The 20,641-nt window shown below is 42.7% G+C and overlaps 1 protein-coding gene across 3 annotated transcripts; it reads right to left on the bottom strand.

Moving 5' to 3' along the window:
* Window positions 1-993: 993 nt before the first annotated feature.
* Window positions 994-19,749, bottom strand: klhl25 (kelch like family member 25). Of its 3 annotated transcripts, XM_085413100.1 has the most exons (14): window positions 19,558-19,749; window positions 18,212-18,295; window positions 16,855-16,918; window positions 12,795-13,014; window positions 12,588-12,693; window positions 11,061-11,306; window positions 8,840-8,929; window positions 8,502-8,665; window positions 7,241-7,388; window positions 6,489-6,685; window positions 5,770-5,875; window positions 5,083-5,226; window positions 4,449-4,865; window positions 994-2,438 (listed from the first exon to the last, which is right to left on the bottom strand). In XM_085413100.1, exons 4-13 carry the CDS (start codon window positions 12,974-12,976, stop codon window positions 4,479-4,481), a joined length of 1,770 nt encoding a protein of 589 aa, XP_085269226.1. In that variant the 5' UTR covers window positions 12,977-13,014; window positions 16,855-16,918; window positions 18,212-18,295; window positions 19,558-19,749; the 3' UTR covers window positions 994-2,438; window positions 4,449-4,478. The 3 variants fall into 3 exon arrangements, with proteins under 3 accessions (XP_085269226.1, XP_085269227.1, XP_085269225.1); XM_085413101.1 differs by lacking the exon at window positions 18,212-18,295 and having other exon boundaries at window positions 19,508-19,749; XM_085413099.1 differs by lacking the exon at window positions 18,212-18,295.
* Window positions 19,750-20,641: the final 892 nt, after the last annotated feature.

The raw sequence follows: 20,641 nt of genomic DNA, 5'->3' as shown, positions 1-20,641 counted from the left end.
TTCAGTGATGCATGTAGTACTCCTCTCACAGTATCTGACAGTGAATAGGCAGTTTACCTCCTTATAGTTTAGCTGTAGTTCTGCTGTCTGCTCTGAAGCTCAGTCCATGGAAAAATGTTGTCTGGTGTGACGAGTCTGCTGCTACATTTGAAATTAGTTCCTAATTAAAATTAACTAATTTAATGAGAGAGATACAGATCCAGACACTTTCCAGTGGCTAACAGGCGTTAGCAGCTGGTTTGATTAAACCAACACTTTGTGTTTTTCTTTAAGCAGCAATACCAGTCCTGGCAAAAATGATGGAATCACATTTGGAGGAGGTCATTCAGCATTTTCACTTTGCTGCAAAGACACAAACCTTTTTAAACACCTCAGCTGAACTGAGCGTACCGAAAGCAAATATCCTTGTAATAATTATTGGTGCACTTCTTCTAGATCACATAGAAGATGACTGAGTGATGAAAACAGGCAATTAGATGACCATGGGAGGCACTTTTCTCACTCCATCGATAGGAAGTACATTTGGGAGGAGGGCAGAAAAATGACTGTGCTGACCCAAATTAACTTTTTCATTTTTGTTGAGGACACTGGAAGAGTGACTCTTTGACTTCAAGGATAAATCTAGTATTGGCACGAGTGTGCACGTCACACGCACTCAGAAGTCATTTGATCCTTGGCTCGTGTGCCTTTAACTGTAAAACTAACTAAATGTGAATTTGAAAACATTGTTGTGGTTTATTTAGTCATTTAGTCGGAGTGCAAGCACGGGCTGTCCTGTGACTTCATGGCCGTCTTTGCGGTACTCTGTGCAGGTGAGAGGTTTTTAATCAACCAGAATCCGGGTCCCTGCTCTGTACCTGCAGAAAACACAATCAGTCTACCTGTAACTGAGTTCACTAGTAAGTGTTTTACTGTGCACATTAGTCAAGGATGCAGTGTATACTGGGATGGAAAGATTCACCTTTTCTGACACCCGACGTGTTAAAAGCGACAGAGACAAACCAGTCATCCTCGTCTGCACGTTCAAAAGCTCAGTGCAGTTTAAAAAGTAAGTCAGTGTTTATTATCACCAGTAAAAACATGACAGCACCACACTTAAAAAACTTTTTCAAAATCATCTGGAAAACCTCACTTTAAGAAACATGTTCATCCTCAGATTTCCCAGATTCACTGGTGCATGCTTCAGTCTTTCTTCTGAGATACAGTTTAATTCCAACTTGGGAAAACAAGCAAATGCAGCTCAGAAGGGTCCATCCAAGGTCTTCATGAACAGTTGTAGAGAGGACGAGTGCAAAGACGCTCCCGACATTAGTAAACACTGTACACTGACAGAGCCAGTACAACATAGCAACGGCGGTGCAACTGTGTGCGCCACAAACCGTGTTCATTCATTTGTTGTGTTAGTTTGAGCACGGGGAAACACTGTACACTGATCACTCATTCACACACTCACGCACACGAACTCACTGTTGAAGATTAAAAGTCTTTAGGTGCTACAGAGAAAATACAGAGCAGTGTTTGAATGGCACTGAGCGTGTCTGCAGGACATACTCAACAAGGCCGCTGTGCTTCTCAGATTTCAAACCACGGAAAACTTGCTCAGCTGCACACATTCATTCATAATGTAATCATGTCACGGGAAATACAGAGGACTGCAAATGCACTCTGAAATGTTAATCAACCAGGTGTCCATCAGAGCTGAATCCAAGCCCAAAAAGTAGATCTTTGATGCTTATTTTCTTGGTGCTGAGTAAATCGCTTTGACGTCACAGCTCTGTACAGTCTGCCACACAGGCTGCTTGCTGTGCAGTCATGTCCACATCCTCTGGTGACGAGCTGCACTGCTGCAGAGGTGAATAAATAGATCGTGTGTGGAGAGCTGCTAATGCTGTGACATCAACGAGGACTTTTAGAAAGTAGCATGAGTAATTCAACTTCATTTTAGCAAATGATTCTTTACCACCGGATAATTCAGGCTAAACTCGGCCTGCGCTGCACCTGTTTCTGTATGAACTGGAAAATCTCTTACGAAGAAAAAAAAAAAAAAAAAAAATGAACAAATAAAACCTAGCACTGCAAAAGCCAGAAACCTCCATCACATCATTGACTATTCAATACTGCAGTGAACATATTCTTTGCTTTCATTTCATTTTGCTGGACTTCTGAGGAAAATGACTTAAGTAAACATGGCAGCTCTTAGTTTGATTTCTTACTGGAATGGTTTGACTCATAAGACACTAAAGAAACACACGCACGCACACAGTCTCTGTGTTTGTATGTCATCAGGAAGCACTGTAATTGTCTGTTCAGACCTGAGTGGTGCACTGTGGGGGTTTTTAACCACACCACTCACAATGTTTCAGAGTGTGTGACACGCTGCTTCGTCTTCAGAAAGCTTGGTCTGTGTGGCGCTTCGGCCACTCTCAGAGTTTCTCCTCCTGGAAGAAAAGAACAGAAATAAAACATTAAGGCAACAAAACTATTAACTTCATATTCAAGAAAACGTTAAAAAGTTGCCCATCAGTTTATGATTAGAGAAAAATATTCATCTGTGTGATATTTGCCACTACTGTGTTCTGCTGCTTTTAATGTGGTTCCATATATACACAGACATTGCTGATGCTATTATTATTATTATTATTATTATTATTATTATTATTATTATTATTATGGGAACTTCACCATCATTAACACCACCACCATAATGTTGTGTGGAGCCTGCTGGCTGGTGTCATTGTCATTCACAGCTGTTCAACGATTACACAGCATCATCTTAGATATATAACTGCTGTCATCACTCTTATTATGACCAGCAATGCAAACAATAATTTATTTAATAACAATCTAAATAAACTGCGCTTAGATTAACTCTCTACAACCCTGAGTGAAACAGTGCGACTGTAAACTGATGTGAGGGGCAGCGTCGACACCTGCAGGCAGAGAAGACAACAGCAGTGAGGCTGGAGCAGGACTGTGACCAAACTGCAGTGTGAACTGAAACATCACTCAGAGGCCTATACAGCCAACTGTATAAGTGATGGGTGGGAGATGGAGGGCAGATCAGTAGTGCTTTAATGGTCTGGGAAAAATCATGTGCCTCTAAACCTGAATAAGGCCAGGGAGATGGTGATCGAGGACAGCTATCCACTCCCCGTGTACGTCCCGAGAGGCTCAAGTGGAAAACTAACACAGAGGCTGGATACAAGAAAGGGATGAGCCGCCTCCGTTTCCTAACATCCTTCTACACGTGCAGCATAGTGTTGGCGATTTCCTGTCAGTGGGTTGTGGTGAGCACAGTGTCCTCTGCTGTGGTGTGCAGGGGCAGCAGCATCAGAGCTGGTGAAACCAACAAGTGATCAGGATAATAAATGATGAGGAAGGCTGGCTCTGTGTTGGCTGTTATGGACCACAAACAGGACACACATCACCTCTAACACGCTGAATCAGTGCGGCTGCTATAAGGACAGATACAGGAAATCATTTCTCCCACATAACTCTATTAAAAAAAAATGGACACGATTTTAATCTGCAAATGTTTGTAATGTTTTGGTAACATTACATTTCCTGTTTACTTAGTTGATTTTTTAGCAATATTAGTACTGCCACCATTATACTCTGGCCTGTGGCGCTTCTTCGCTTTGCTCATGTATGAAAATTCACACATACGTGTTCATTTATCATAAATCTTTTTATCTTCATTACATAACTATTTAGTGAGAAAGCAAAACAGCTGCTCATAAACAGCAAAGAGATGAATAACAAAACACGTATTCATTGTATGACAAACTAGTCAGTTACTGTCACTTTGATCAGCACTTATTCACACATGACATCATCACATTCCTGTGATCCCCAATAACTGAAAAATGTATTTACAAAAACGTACACATAATGTACACACAACACTGCAGTTTTTCTTTGTTTTTGTTCTTTTTAAATATATGTAACCTGTAAGTATTTGCGCGTCATAAAGTTTCTTCCAGACTGATTCAAGGTTGGGGGAACATACATTGATGCACTACAGTCGTTATCATTGTTTTCTATCTAACGCTCACACACTGAGCTCTTGCCCAAGGATTTGGGCCCACTAGTGGCCAGTGCCAGTGAGGGAATAAATGAGGCTGGTATGGGCTTCCCAGGCTTGGTTGACCTCAAGGGTCTCCTGAGGTAGCAGATGGGTGTTGGAGGACTGGCCTGTGGCTTTGGCAGCTGCAGAAGCAAAACCTGGGAAGAGGGACTTTCAGCTAGCCTGAAGGCAATTCAGGCAAGCTGTGGGAGGACTAAGTAACATCTAGCGGTGAATAGTATGTTTATGACTGAAAAGCCCGAGTTGTGATAAAAACCACACACAGTGAAGAAGTTATGAAGTGTAACTTTGACGTTAACAAATGTGGATTGCTGTAACAATCAGTGACTTGTGTGGCATACTGAGACATTCCTCAACATACCTGGGATGAGTGTCTCCTGGTACCTCACAGTTAGGCAGGCAGGTGTTTCCATGTGCTGACAAAGGCAGTGGGGATCAGTGAATAAGGTACAGTGGTGATGGAGTTCCAACTATCTGACGTGGGATCGTAACAGTCCAGAGTTTTACACCGCTGCGTCCCAAAATAACCTCCAACCACATAAAGCTTATTTCCCGAGGCCACGGCATGGCAGCTCATCCGTTTGGACGTCATGTCGCCCACTCGAGTCCACTGACTGGCTTCACAGTCAAAGCGATAAGCAGAGGCAGCTGTGAATTCTGTGTCGCCGCCCATGATAAAGATCTGGCTTCCCAAGACAGCAGCTGCCGTGTAGCGCCAGGGCTGAGGGCACTCGGCCGCGATGTTCCAGCGGTTTCCTACGGGGTCGTAACACTGGACCTACAAAATAGCAAGCAGGGAATTATACAGCTACAGTGCTATCGCCGACAGCACAACACTCACACTAAATGTAGTATTGTTCTTTTACATCTTTATTACACAATTACTGAAACAAAGAACAATAACTGGTCTTTCAAAGAAAAGTATAATCAATAAAATTCATACAGTATTGGTAGAGATGCTTCAGAGAGGCAGGTAAGTAACAAAGAGCACCAACCTTGGAGGCTTTGTCTCTGTGTATGGTGGTCCCCCCAAAAACAAAGAGTTTGAGTTTGGCAGAGACCACAGCAGCGTTACTGACGCCATCTCTTAGTGGAGCCATCATGGTCCATTTGTTATTGAGAGGGTCATACCGCTCCACCTGGTGAAGACGTTTGATACACTTAACACTTTAGTTTCATGTCCCTGTAAAGTTTGATCATAAAACAGTAAAATGCAAACTGAGCTGCTGGTCAAGCATCAGCGAAATCTCTGCACATGGTAAAGCTGTTCTTCACTCTTCTTGACAGACAGTCTTTAAACTTGGCAGGAGTGTTACGGACGACCTGCTATACACCTAACCCTGCGCTCCACCCTGCCCAATAAAACATGTTTACATTGCCTATAAAGCTTTATTTTAAACACCTGTCGAGGTGCAATTTTCTCTCTGTCATTTATTATTATAATTTAACTATTCTGTAAGACTTTAACAGAGAATGCACTTTTGTGCAAAGTACCACTTTCTGTAACTTCCTGCCAGTTCAAAGTCAATGCATATACGCTTTTGTGGCTGGCTATGAAATTTAAAGAACAAATAAACTGTAGATAAATATACGTAAATTGTCAAAAAAAAATTCTGCACTTGTCAGTTACAAATAAATAATTGTTTATTTCAGCTTTAGGTAGAAGTCATTGCTTTTCAGACCTGTTTCAGAGAGACAGATGGTGAAGCAGGGAAGACACCAGCTATGGCTGTATGCCCTCCAACAACATACAGACTGTTCTCCAGCTCAGCTGAACCATGGCCAAACCTGTGGAAGGGAAGCAGCATGTTGTGTGAACTTCTGTCAGTGATGGGTTTGCGATGGTGCACTTTGTAATGCAATCCACTATATGGCTAAAGTAAGTTTAAACACTTTTCTATACACAACGTCTATCCACACAAACTATACTTCTACCAGTGGCACTTGAACTAATCTCAGTTGCATCCAAAACTCATTTTGTCCTGGAGCTCCTTAGAAAGCCTTGGCATTTGCCACAGTTCATGACATATCTGCCATGTTTACAATCATGCTAACACTTCTTAATCCTTTCAAACATAATAGGGTGAAGTGAATGAAACGTAGTCTGAAGCACAGATTCACAAAGATAAACGTTGCAGCAGGAAAAATTGCCTTCTAAGCGATTTCTGGTTCAGTGGCAAGAGCAACGTCTGTTTTGTGATAATTTCTTATTGTTAAACAATTGCCAAGTACAATATATAGAACTCTAGAATCTCACTTTGCTTTGGGCAACACATTTAGACCAATAAATGTCCATTTACACTGCAAATTTAACTGCAAAACTACCCTAGAAATTGGACAGTACTACTACATTGCCGTTTGCGCTGATCCAGCATTTCCTATAAAGCAACAAACAGCATACCTGGCTATTAGCATGGGTGCTCCTTTAGACCACTCTTCATGGACAGTGTCATAGATCCAGACGTCTTTAGACACTCCATTCTCTGATCCTCGACCTCCTGTCACATAAACCTTACAACCAATGGCGCAGGCACTGAACTCCTTTCTAGGGCTGGGAAGGTCTGCCTTTGGTATGATCTCCTTGGCTTTATGATCAACCTATAGATTTGACATAAATATGTGAACATCAGAAGTGGCCCAGTTGTTGCAGTCAACATAAAATGAGACAGAGGATGAGAAATACATAAAGATGAACTGGTGAATTAAATAAAGCGGAGTTAAAATTCACTCTGAATTTGTTTCCATGTTCACAAAGGACACGAAGACGGGGTTATGTCGATGTATGATGAGGTTAATCCTCATAACTCACCAATCAATGGAATTTTTATGTCATTTCCCCACTGATATATTAAATTAGTATTAGTCATTGTGCTGAGATTAAACTCAATCAGCAAGGAGAGTTTTGGTTGTGAAAACCCGACTGTGTCGGGGTTGAGATGGAGAAGATCACAGCAGAGACAGGAGAGATGTTTTACACAGGAGAACAATTAAATACTGGAGGAATTAGTAGATCTATAGGTGTAAGCTTAAAATGAAAGAGCCGTTAAATGTCATGTTAATAACATAGCAGTTCAACTCACATCAGCCTGAGAGAAGTGACACTGACAGTGCATTACATGAAATCACACCACACAAGCAGAAAGGTCCTTTTACCTGATATATCTTGTCACACATGAAGGTTTGGCCTCCGAGTATAAGTAGCGTATGTCCTGCCTTGCGTGGTCGGGCACAAGGACTCGTCACTACTCCATCATTCTGAAGGATTTTCTTCTTACACTGCATTGCCTCTTCTACTATGGACCTGCAGGACAGTCAGCACATCAGCTGATCCTTACTGAAAGCGTGGAGAGTCTGTCAAAACCACAGCTGCTAGCGGATTTCTGTTTAAATTCACACTCCTATAATTTCTCAAGAACATGTTAATAATATTTGAAAAATATAAATAGTAACAATAACAAAAAAAGATAACACAAAAGAAAACTGAACTGATACACAGATACATGGGAATCTATATCCAAGCAAGTCTTGTCATGGAGTCCGACATGATCTGCTCTGTGGTTTCATGTAAGTGATACTGAAATGTTTTGTTTTTGCTTGATCGATGTAGAAGCCTGTATGCAGACAGGTTGTGATACCTGGAATCACCCTGCAGGACATCCGTTTCATGCTCTGCATCAGAACTATATTAAACTGTATCGCCCCATCAAATACAGTTTGAATGAATAGCTAAATAAAAGCAGGAATCGGTGACATTCTTGGTTCATTCTAAGGTAGAGTATTTGCTGTCACTTTTGAGAAACACCATTTTTGATTGAAGCTGGGTTCAGCTGGTCCATGGCACCAGCTCACAGGGTGTCACAGATCTGTGATGATCGAGTCACAGTCACAGCGAGGCTGCTCGGGCTCAGCTGTGTAATACCTTTCAAAAAAGATTTTGGCTTGGACTTGAAGACATTTCAGAAAATTTGTATTCAAGTGATGGAAAAGTAATATCATTTTAAAACTGTGCACGAACCCGGTTTTAAGATTGGGCTTCAAACTCTGTTTCTGATAGAGCCAACGATTAGGGCAGGATCAACGGACCCTGGGAAGATGCTTTAGCTACACTGCTGAGGGACTCCCCATGATGTACTCTACCTCCTTTCACTCCTTTCCTCTACTCACTTGTGTGTATATGCCACTATTGCATTAATTGTTATTAACCATCGTCTTCTCTCTTCCATTCATTTTTTGTGGTCGGCTCCTCTTTTACATCTTTATTACCTTTTAAGCCTAAAACTTCTTGGCCTGTAACACTTTTCACTCAATCAGACCCACCGAATATGAAAAGCTAGTATTGAATGCGAAAGCTTAAATGTGAGATGAAACAAAGAGAAGACACAAAGTTTACATGGTCTTGGTCTTATGAGCCTACCTGCTCCTCTTGTCAGCCATAATCAGCTCCTCACAGGCTACAGCCTCCAGCAGACACTCCGAGGGCAGCAGAGCCAACCTTATGCCTGTCAGCAGCTCTGGCAAATGAAGACGCCGACCCTCCAAGTCGTATCGAACCCACCGCATCACAGAGTTAAACACAACCTGCCATGAGTCGAATTACCAGCCAACATCAATTTATGGCTTCCAACACTGTACGAGGAGCATTCTGTGGTTTGGTTGGTATTTGGTTGAAAAATCACTTCCAAACACAAATCAGTACGCTCTGAAAAAACACGCCACAGACACAGGAGAGTCCCCGCGAGTGACGACACTCACCTGTTCATCTTCTATCTCCAGCTCGTCACTCAGAATCAGCTCCAGCAGCTGGTCTTTGGACAGACTGTAGAAATCCTCAGACTCTCTCACCTGAAAGCACAAATACTTATGTTATATGCAACATACACACTCTCTCACACAAACACAAACTTTATTCAAAAAAGGAAACTTTCCTTTTTTGAATAAAGTAAAACCTTTTAAGCCTTCGTTTCCATTTTGATCATTCTGGTTTATAGTGCATGAAAACCACAAATCCTCCATCTCTGTCGTGGTCTCCGTGCCTGCCCGGCCGGCCCCACGAGGCTTCATGTGTTGTTTGGTTTTCTCTCTCCCTCTCTGCCTGGGCGGAGCTCACTGTGGGCTCCGCCCTTGGCCCACACACCTGACAACAATCAGCTGTCATCACCTAGGAGCAATATTTGAGGCTGGAACACAGATCCTCTCGTCGCTGGATGATTGTACGTTAGCGATTCTCCCAGCTCCTGTGAACCTGTGCTTTGTGAGTGACTTCCCTTTCTTCTGCTACAGAGACTTTCCTCCCTGCCGTGTGAATGTGTGAGTTTGGGCAAGAAGACGTGAGCGAGTGTGAGAGAGCTTCCCCGTGATTCCCTGGAGTTTGGATTTCCCTTCACTGTATACATCGTGCACTAGTGCTGTAAATAAACTGCTTTTGGAGACGTTTAACCGCTCTGCGCTTGAGTTCCTACTACCTGATTGTAGAGCTGGGCGATATGAGATTTTTTCATATCACGATATGTTTTTTTCATTTCAGGCGATAACGATATCTATCACGATATAAGCCAAATAACTATATTTGTAAGATTTAAATGTGCCGTTGCTCACAAGTAAAATGTGAAATAATCAGCAGCTTGTTTTTATTTAAATATTTATTTCCCATAATAAGTTCAACAGGGTAGATGTACTTAAGGAACATGAGACTTTTTCAGATAAATAAAGGCAAATATTGCAAACTACACAAAAGGCAGCCGCTAAAGCGTTTAAGTTTCAAAATAGAACAAACGAAACAGACTAAATTGTCAATTCCACTTAGAAACAAAATATTAATTCTAAAAATAAATCTTAGTTTGTTTTACAGAAGAACAGACAAAACTGACTAACTTTTGTCAATATCAAATAAACTGAGAACTAAAAGGAAATTCTCAATCTCTCCTTGTTGTATAGCTTAGCTTTTCAAACAGTTTTAACAGTTACTTTAGTCTGACAAAAGCCGAATGACGAATCAGCGCTTCCAGTCAGAGACTGAGGCTACGTACACGGGTATTTTTGAAAACGGAGATTTTCCGTTTTCGTTTTAAAAAATAATCCCGTCCACACATAAAGGCAGAAATGAAGGAAAACGCTGCTATGAACATGCCAAAGCAGCAGGTGGCGCTAGATTCCTAACCGTGCAGAAATGTTGGCCAATCAGAAGTCTAGAAGCCTCGGTGGGAAAAAGTAAACAAAGCTGGGGCATAGAAGCAGAACCGAGTCGTATGTGTGGAGGGACAGTAACTGTGTGTATATGTAAGCATTTAAACACTGCAGAGAGTAGAATTAACAGTATTGTAGAAATTCATTTCACCGAAACAATAACGTGGCGCACAGTGTGACGCATGCACCAGTTTATTGTATTTCCAGACTTGCTTTCGGCACAATTTACAATGAACGCTACTCTGTTTTTGTCAGACTTGAAATAGCCGAAATACCTTCACACTACGGAACTTCTATGGCTCTTCCGTTCGACAATCTCTCCGGCATTGGAACCATCATCTGTTTTCTCTTCGGTCACGCTCGGTTGATTTTTCTAGTCGGCACACTCATTTCCTCCATTACCCGCTGGCTGCTTCCCAAACAAACACACGTGCGGCTTGGCACTTGTGCTGTACGTAACAAGTCACGCGACGTGATGCTGCGGCTGTGATTGGTTCGGCTCTGCGCTACTTAATTTGGATTGGCTGACCTTTTTTTTTTTTTTTTTTTTTTTTAAAAGAGGACAAGAGCGGCGAGGTCTATCGCGATAGCTTAATTTCTCTATCGAGTAAAAGTTATATCGCGATACATATCGTTATCGTTCTATCGCCCAGCTCTACCTGATTGTGTCAATCTCAGATTATTAAAATATTCCACAGGATCAATCCCCCCACAAATCTGAAACATATGTTCATTTGTTCACTCAGTATTTTTTAATAAACTTAGAGAAAACAAGAATAGTCATCTTTACCGTCTCATAGTGCACCAGACACATCCTCCACGACAGCTCGTACAGTCTTTTACACTGATGAGCATCTGATAACAGCATCATTCCCAAGCAGTTGGACGCGTGCAGGTTTTTTTCTAAGAACTCTGCTGCTGCATCCCGAATATCGTGGAACTGCAGCATGTCGCCAGCCTCCAACAACGACTCTGCGTTCTCCTCATTTATGATCACTCGGGAAGAGTAGGCAAAGTCCAACAGAAGCTCCAGGACCTAGCCAAGTAGGCCATTGGAAAATTAGCCATGCACATTACAGGACATATAACAGCGTGATACACTGCCTAAGACCAAAACACACTAAACGTGGGCACGTGTACTGGTGAATTTTAAGAGATCAAAGAATGGAAGAAAAGAGGAAGCAGGCAGTTTGTATTGTGGCTGTTTGCATATGTGTGCTATACATGCAGCATTTAATGCGAGCCTGCAACCTCAGCCAGGTCTCCATTGGAAAAGACACTTTGATCCTAGTTAGAAATCTTCCTAAACTAAATCCTAATAAATTGGAGTAACAATAATTTTTCAGTGTCACCTGAGCCAAATCAAATTACAAGGACAATCTGAAGCCATTACCTAAACAGTATGACAGCAGATACCTGACAGCTGAAGGACATGCCTCCCATTCCACTTTTAGAAACTAAAAACAAGTAAACCTGCAGTCTGAGAGCAAAGCTCTGCTGGGATATCAGGATACTATAAGGTCTGTGACACATGATGAACCCCGATCACTTCCTCTTGCAAAATTTGTTTGCAAGAGAAAGAAATTTAATGTGAATTCTGGACTTGAGGAGCCAGTGAAGACCAGCTAATATGGGAGACAGACGATCCCTCCTTCTCATCCCCGCGCCACTAAAAGCTTTCAGAGCAGCCCAGTAGTAAGGAATGAGCCAGTCCACAGTGAGGTGGCAGAGGAGGTTATGAGATCCCTCATGATTCTGACCATATTGTGCAGATGAAAGCCTGCTGTCCTTCTGATTTCTTTAATGTGAGAGAAAAAGGACCTGCTATGAAGTGGTTCAACCCTCTCTGTCCTCAACTCTTTACATGTATATTTCTTTACACTTATATTTCCTGTCCTCTGAAGATTAAACTTTAAGGCATACAAAATTAAATAGCATCAGACTTCAGGTTCATTTTATTGGATGCAGCTCAGGAGGTAGGGCAAGTTATCTACTAAGTGGGAAGTTGGTGGCTCGATCCCTGGCTCCTCCAGTCTGTGTGCTAAATATCCTTGGGCATGGTACTAACCCCAAGTTGCTCTCAGATGCATCCATCACAGTATGAATGTGGGTGAATGTTAGATAGAAAGCACTTGTGCAGGAAAAGCAGAGAAAAATAGTGTTTGTGTGAATGAGGCAAGTGCTTTGAGTGCTGAGGTAGAGCTATATAAGATTATATATATATAGATATGTTTGTTTTTTTAATGAAAAGAACTGAAAACAAGGAGCCACCAGAACATGCTAACCTGACTGTTCAAAGAGAAATTCAGAGTAGTACCTCGGGGTGTATACTGTCTCTGAAATTGACGTCAGTGTCCAGGCTTTCTCGCAGCCCTCCGCTAAACATGGCTTCAAAGTAACGACTACATGCTGCCAGGACAGCCCTGCAGAACACGAAAGCAGATGAGCCAGAGTGAAAGTCACAAGTTAGAAAACAAACAAACAAAAGGGGTCATCGAAAAAGACACTGCCAGCGTGAGTTTACCTGTGGCATGGGAAAGAGCGATCGCCGGCCCACAGAGTGACATCAGTAAACATGCATTGTTTTCTCATGGTGTTCAAATGAGTCAGGACACTGTCGGGATGTGAAGGCTTGTGGAACAATGAGATGTTCATGGAACCTGTGCTAGTGCGGGATTTCCGATTCTCGTGAACAGTCACCGACATGGCAGCTTTGCTTGGTACCTACAGCACTCTCTCCTATACTGCAATAAAAACAGGGGGAGACAAAGGAAAATACTGTCACACTGTAGACACAGCTGGGATTAGCAGTATAGATGCGTGTATGCAAGTGGTCACAGTTCTGTGCACAATACACAAGAACTAAAGATCTAACCATAACATCACATTTCTTACAACACTGTTCACATAATGGTACACTGTACTGCCAAAGTATTCACTCACCCATCCAACTTTCAATCGCTTTCAGGGCCACAGACTATTTCTACAAACATTTGTGAAAGAATGGCTCACGCTCAGGGAATTCCAGCGTGGTACCGTGATAGGATGCCACCTGTGCAACAAGTCCAGTCATGAAATTTCCTTGCTACTAAATACTCCACAGTCAGCTGTTAGTGGTGTTATAACAAAGCAAGGTCCATAAAGACATGAGTTTGATGTGGAAGAACTTGACTGGCCTGCACAGAGCCCTGACCTCAACAACAGAACAGCTTTGGGATGAATTAGGGTGGAGACTGTGAGCCAGACCTTCTCGTCCTCATCAGTAGCTCACAAAGGTGTTTCTGGTAGAATAGTCAAATATTCCCATAAACACAGTGCAAAGCTGTGAGGCTTCCCAGAAGAGTGGGAGCTGTTATAGCTGCAGAGGGTGGGCCGCCATCATGTTAAACCCTGTGGATTAAGAATGGGATGTGACTCAAGTTCATATGCGTGTGAAGGCAGACAAACAAATACCTTTGGCAACACAGTGTATCTGTGGCCTGAATGAGTTCCTCTGAGTGCACTCCAGGATCCCAGAGCGTTGAGGAAATGTTCCAAACTGTCTCTTAAGTTTGAAAGGATAGGCTCATGGGACCAGTATGGGGAACTATTAAAACATGTTTAATAAAATGCACTTATACACAAGTGACAGCTGCAGATGAGCAGCACTCTGAGATATCTGGAAAGTAACAAAACATGTTGAGGTGTGTTCTTTGACAGACAAACAGAGTGCTCCTAGACTGGCTTGATTTTTTTTCATTTTTATTTATTTCTTATATGGGCCATGTACAAAATGCATTAATAGAATAAAGAACACACACACACACACACACACACACACACACACCAACTGGTTTAGGCCCCACAATATTTTCAGGGACGGGCCTTTAAGGTGTTGCAGATAAATACAACAAAATAAAACCAGTAGAAGAAGAAGATTTATTCATAACACACGGGAAAAGACCCAGGGAAAGAAAGGTAACAATAAAAACCGATAGAAACCATAAATTTCCCACCCGAGCCTCAACTCTTGCGGCCCGGTACCAAACGCCTCACGGACCGGTACCAGTCCATTGCCCGGGGGTTGGGGACCGCTGTCCTAGAGTGAGGCACGAATGTGACGTGACAATGGTCAAAGTGAACAGTGAAAGCACAAACTGCATTGTCTTTTTCGCCTTTGGGCAACACATTTTAGATTGTGGAGGTCACTCCTCCTTAGGGATGGTGTTAGCCATCCCCGTCAGCCAATCCAGAGGCACTGCACCACATCACATCAGTATTTCAACATCCAGGGCCTTAATTAATCTCAGGACAAACCTCCTCCACCCTGGAGACCCGGCTAACAAGGAGCTGTTAAACTACTACCAACTAATACATAACGGGCGAGTTATCCACTTCATCAGTCACCTGATGATTTGCCAGAGCTGCTTTTGAGGGATTCTGTTCTGTTGGAGGTGGGAATAGAAGATCCTCTGTCAGATATTTCCAGCACTTCCTCATTATACATTATGCCTGTCCAGTATCCTCCTCAACCACCTGCTCCAACTCACTGACAGCTCAGCTCCTCTCTTCACCCGATTACAAAACTGGACCTGCAACCTATAGTGTCCTGGTGCCATGTACACTTATATTCTCTCCCTCCTTCAGGTCACACTGTTGTAGCCCACATTAGTGTCTCACAGTAGAGCAATGGACATGACACCCTGGGTTACTCTAAACACCTAATGAAGTAAGACTCAATAAATAGAACACAATATTTCCTCTCAATTTCACTGCAGACTGATAAACAACCAAGCGCTAAAGATGGTCTTATTACAGTGGTGCTGTGTTAGCCAGTCACAGGAAAATAGGTAGACAGCCCAGACTGGAAGGAATGCTGGGTCAGCATCCCCATTGCTGCTTGTGTGTGTGCGTGTGTGTCTACATTTGCTGACACAGAGTTTTAGAGTAAAGTCATACCCCTTCAGTGACAGGGTGTGTGCATGCAGACTTGACCAGTGTGTGCTGTGAATGAACAAAGGATGGAAATGCTAGCACATTCAAACAAAGCATGTTGTGGACAACACAGCAGCGCAGCTCTCTCACACACACGTGAGCTTCTGTGTTGTCATCTCTCCCTTTGGGAGGGCCGCAGTAATTAGGGCCGTTTCTGACACACCTTCCAAGGGGATGATGGCAGATTCTGACTTGGTTTTAGGATTTGAGGTTACAAGATTTTTTTCTGACTCAGAGCGGGGCTTTGAGAGATGATTATACATTTAGCTGTCATCAGTCAACATACAGTAAAGGCAATTCATCTTTGTTACCCTATATGGCACACTTAGCTGTATTTTTTTGTGGTTTCTGATTATTCCACTGATAAAGTTTTTAAAGAATCCCTGTTATACGAAGGAATATTAGGGCCATAATAAGAAAAAATATATATTATTGTTACTTTCAAGATTAAACCTAAAGTAATATTTGAGAACAAAGTTGAAATATGGAGATTACAGTCGTTTCAAACGTGCTCGAGGCTGTAAGCATCTGTATCGTTGCATCTGTCCAATGCAGCCATTTCATTTTGGACAAATCCGACCAACTCCTCCACGTTTGTGTGGTTTTTTTTTTCCACCTTCTCGTCCTTATACGCATCACCACGCTGTGTTTATGTGCTAAAACAGAAATAAGTTCAGATCAAGTTCAAGTTGCTCATGCTTATAGCTTCATGCAGTAGGGAAGGTGTATGTTGTAGACTAAGACACAAGAAGATATCTATTCAAGCTGTCTCACTAACTTATCTACACAGGGTGTTTTCTGTGGCAGATGTTTGACTCAAAACAACTTTAATCTCAACATTTTGTCTTTATTCTAAGAATAAACACTATTTTTTTTCTTAATACGGCCCTAATACTGCATTGTACTATCAACAACAGGATTAACAGGTAGATATTTTCTTTGGCGTTGTTTAATTCAAAGCAGTAAAATACCGTAGTTAGAGCTGAGGCTTCAGCGGTGGTGATAATAATGATTATGTTGATCAGTACTGAGATTAGTTATTGGATCAGGATTGTTTTTGATCTTAGTGAGGTAAAAGGACACTGCTGCCTTCCTGTTAACTTACAAATCCTTGCATAAAAATTAACTGGTCCTCTTTATTCACCCAAATTCAGTGCATCTCTTAGAAGGCTTCTTTCACTCCATGCCATCTGCACCTGCATGATGGATGTAAATCTTTATCCGAGCTCATGTTTGGTGAGTCAACTTAGCAACCACTGCATTGTTTGGCTTTCATCATACTGCATTTTGTGACGCTCTGCTGTGCAGAGCTCGTGGTCTTCTGCTGTGGCAGACATGAGACTTTTGTTTGACAGTCTGTGATATAGAGCACCTCACTGCAGTCAGGTGCACTCAGGTAACCTCAGGCTCCGCAGTGCAGGAAAGCGCTGTGACTGACACATAAAGCTGTGTTCTGCTGGCAGAGCGTGCATAGCCAACACCCCTCGATCACATTCATTAATTATTTGAACATAAAAATCATGATTGAAATTACAATTTTATCAACTTTGCAGCCTGAGATAATGGTTAGAAGGAAGAATGTATTAAAACAAAAATGAATGTGCACTCACCAACTGCCTAGGGATCTGCCAGAGTAATGCAAGCTTGGCGGCCTGCTCAGCCCGAGTCAACCACCTGTCGAGGAAGGGAGGGAGGGGTTAACTGATTGTTTGTCGACGCCACTCTTACCTTAATCACCAGTTTCAAACATATACACAATGAGCCACAGTACTTGTGCAACATTATCAACTATAAATCCTTTTTGATAGTACATTTGGTGATACATATATATTGCAATCGGAGGGAAGGAGTTTTCTTAACAAAGCAGCTATATGTTAATATTACATTAACACTTAGAGGACTCAGTTATGGAAACTCAGAGTTTATTAAACAGAACAAGCAATTCTTGGACCATAATCTTCTGTAAATGACTGAACCATGGGGGGCTGCTGTGGTTGTTCTTTTCTGTTCAACTTTTCACCCCATCTTTACTTGACCTTCACCAGAGGAGGCAGGGCGCTCGCTCTATGTCCATCTTTGAGAGATGAGGGAGAGCAAAATATACGTACAGTGTGATTGGTTCTCATCTTCTTAAGTGGTGTACCAGAAAAAGAACGATGCACTAGCTGTAGAGCAGCTGCAGCCAACTGTTAATGCATTTCAGACAATAGGTGGAGGTCCCGCTACTGCACGCTCATTAAAAACAGATGCATGCTGGTATTTACGTGTTACTGCTGGTACATGAAGCAGTGGTGAGAGTATGTTTGGGCAGATGGATCCTTACAGTGTGAAGTGCAGTTTTTATAAGTGCAGAAGGTTTTTGCAGGGGCTCCAGCGTGGATGGGTGAAAGGGTTTTTGTGCACAGGCGCAGTGTGCTGAATGTGGGTCGGTGTGTCCAGATTAGCTGAGTTTCTTGGACACATAAAGGCAGTATTGAATCCAGGCAACAGCATGTGTGCCCAACAGAAGGCTCATACCAACTCCACATTCAAACAGCTCACCACACACACACACACACACACACAGTGTTACAGCACGCACACATGTATCGTTCACCAGTGGAATATCAACACAGAGGCTGAATAGATGGAGTGCTTTAAAGAGAACAGCAGTCAGTAGGCCTGAGCTTGTTTACCCATAACTAACATAGCTGAATCTGTTGCCCTGAGCCACTCTGTGTGTCTGTCTGATTGAGCAAGTGATTCACTAACAAGTAGCCCTCTCCTGGGGGCCGGGTCCATGTTATTTCTAGGTTATTAAAATTCCCATTTACCCACCTGGACAGCTAAGTAAAAAGCACACATCCATGCCTGCTATGAGTTAAGACAATCAAAGGTTTCCTTCTGTACTGCAGCCAAGCTTGGCTTTGTTAGTAACTCTGTGTGTTAAATGGCTTTGACATAAGCACAACCTATTAAACAACTTACCAAAAACTTCGATGTGCTTAGTGAGTAAATACTGACTGACATCCACATCAGCATGGCCCACCCAGAATTTTTATGTGCAAGAAACTGAAGAAGAAATTAGAAGCCAAAGGTTTCCAAAAGTTTTTCTTAGAACAAAAAGGAAGTAATTACGTCTCAGATGATTTAGAGACAAAGGATAAAAGGGAGAGAGCTGGTCAGCTGTAAGACACAAGCTACAAACTCTGAGAAAAAGAAACTCTTTAGGTCAAATTTATTGAACTTTACGTTTTTTAAATATCCAAATAATTTTCTAGAAAATCAATTGTGAGGTGAGGAACCATTCCTTCTCTCCTTTCAGCTCCTCCATCTTTCCCCTCCCTACCTACTATCCTCTGTCACAACAACCCTCTGCACATCCTCCTCCACTAAATCCACGAACCACCTCTGAGGTCTTCCTCTTGCCTGGCAGCTCCATCTTCATCATCCTCTGTCTAATAGATCTACTCTCCCTCGCCTCTGTCTCAAACTGTCTCTAAGGTCAGAGAGACAAATACAACGTTTCAAAGTGTTGTCTGATACAGCCGCTTAACTCTCACAGGCTAATCAATAAAAACAGATCACATATCACAAATTATACCGATCAAATACATGAAACATAAACCAAGTCTTCACATGCGCACTCACATCTTTCATGCTGACTCTGTTTGCTGACCCTGGTGCCTGACATGGACCTGCTAACATTAAAGATGTGTGCAGCTCAGCCTGCTTCAATCATTTATCACAAGTTAAATAATTGAGCAACAGTGTTGCATAATCGGAGAATAGTTACAAAAGACAAACGTGGTCCTGAGAGAGTGTGGCAGAGCTGCTGTAGCTTCCGAGAAACAAAGAGCTCCCTGACAGAAGACGAAAACTTTCACTTTAGTCCAGCAGGATCTGAGGCCACGGAGTTAGTTAGCCGTCAGTGAACATGCCCCCAGTGGGCCACCAGCTCCAGGCTGTGGATGTGCTTAGGCCGGTTCCTGCCTGTGGGGCAGCCGAACATGCACTTCCATAGACCTGTCCGGAATTTCAAATGTGAAAAATCGCATTCCGCTGGAATGGCACTGGACCAAATGGCTTCCATTTAGCTTTGCTATGCACCAACTTGGGTGCTGTTGAGAACCTTTGCGAGCAGCCTACACTTGTCTTAAAGCTTGTCGTTCACATGACACAGACACTTCGAGTCCGTACGAATTCGCAAGCTGACCGTACACAGCTCTGCCGCTGAAGCACTGACGCTAATGTGAGAACAATAACTGACAAAGCTCCACTCACTCCACGGTCTGGCTCCCACAGCAGTGCCAGAGGGAAGCTCTGCTACTCACGTTCACGTCAGCTGCAGGTTAAATCCACGCAGTGTAAAGTTTCATGTCTCCGCTCACGAACAAACATCACACTCCCTTCACAGCAGCTCAACTACCTCTCCCTGTTCTCCTTCTTCTTCGGTAGCTTGGCCCGATGCCTGTCTCACTGGCTGTGGAAGAAAGCCTTCACACTGCAGCGGAACCAACAACCAATGACTTTGGACTGACTCGTTGCTGGCGTTACTAACACCAATCCCCAGCCTCGAGATAAACTCTCAGCCAATAACATTGCACACGGCGAGATTTTAGAAGCGGCGTCTATCGTGACTGGCAGCTACTTAGGCCAATCATCGTCGACGTCGTTGTACGAACCACACAGCTAGCCCCAATGAAATCCCCCGAGGAGCAATCATACACAAAGAGAGGCGGCTTTAAACACGGTAGCACAACAGCTGCTTGTCGACACTACTCTGATTTTAAAACAATCCCCTGGCTTTAAATCACAGCCACACAGTAGAAACAGACATGACTAATCTGGTGATTTAGCGCAGAGAGTAAATATTGTCATTCCAGTTAACAGTTTCATCACTGCGTGCACTGCCAGGGCTTCCCATTGGAGCCGGGAAACTTTAAACTGGATTCATTTTAACATTAGAGCCTCATGTCTCACAGCCCATTAGAGGAGACGCAGTGTGCCAGTGGTGTCAGTAACAAGTTGCACACAGAAAACATAGTCCCTCGGCTGAGAATCCATCAGACTGAATACAAGCATCAGCGAAAACATGGTGCTCTGAGCCCACTTTAAACGGAAACATCACCTGCTGCTCACGGTGTGATGTGTGTTACTCTCTCAGCTGCAGAGTCGCTGCTGTTTATGGTTTGAGAGTAAAGATTAAATATAAAAGCGGAATTTTAACTTTGTATAAATTAGATGTCAGGTCAGAAAATTTGTGTAGGTGTCATGTTTTAGGGTCACAAACAATTTTGCGCTCAAAAATCGAATTATTTATTATAGATGGTCATCAGGGAAATCCAGAGACATTAGACGATTAAAAAAACAACAACTTTAGATCCCCCGTAGAGTTCACACACAGAGGTCGGAGGG

The sequence above is a fragment of the Rhamphochromis longiceps genome, linkage group LG7 (genome assembly GCF_057381845.1).
Source record: "Rhamphochromis longiceps isolate RC_006_pf linkage group LG7, R_longiceps_female_GT1.1, whole genome shotgun sequence".
Lineage (NCBI taxonomy): Eukaryota > Metazoa > Chordata > Actinopteri > Cichliformes > Cichlidae > Rhamphochromis > Rhamphochromis longiceps.
This window is presented reverse-complemented; position numbering and strand designations above follow the sequence as displayed.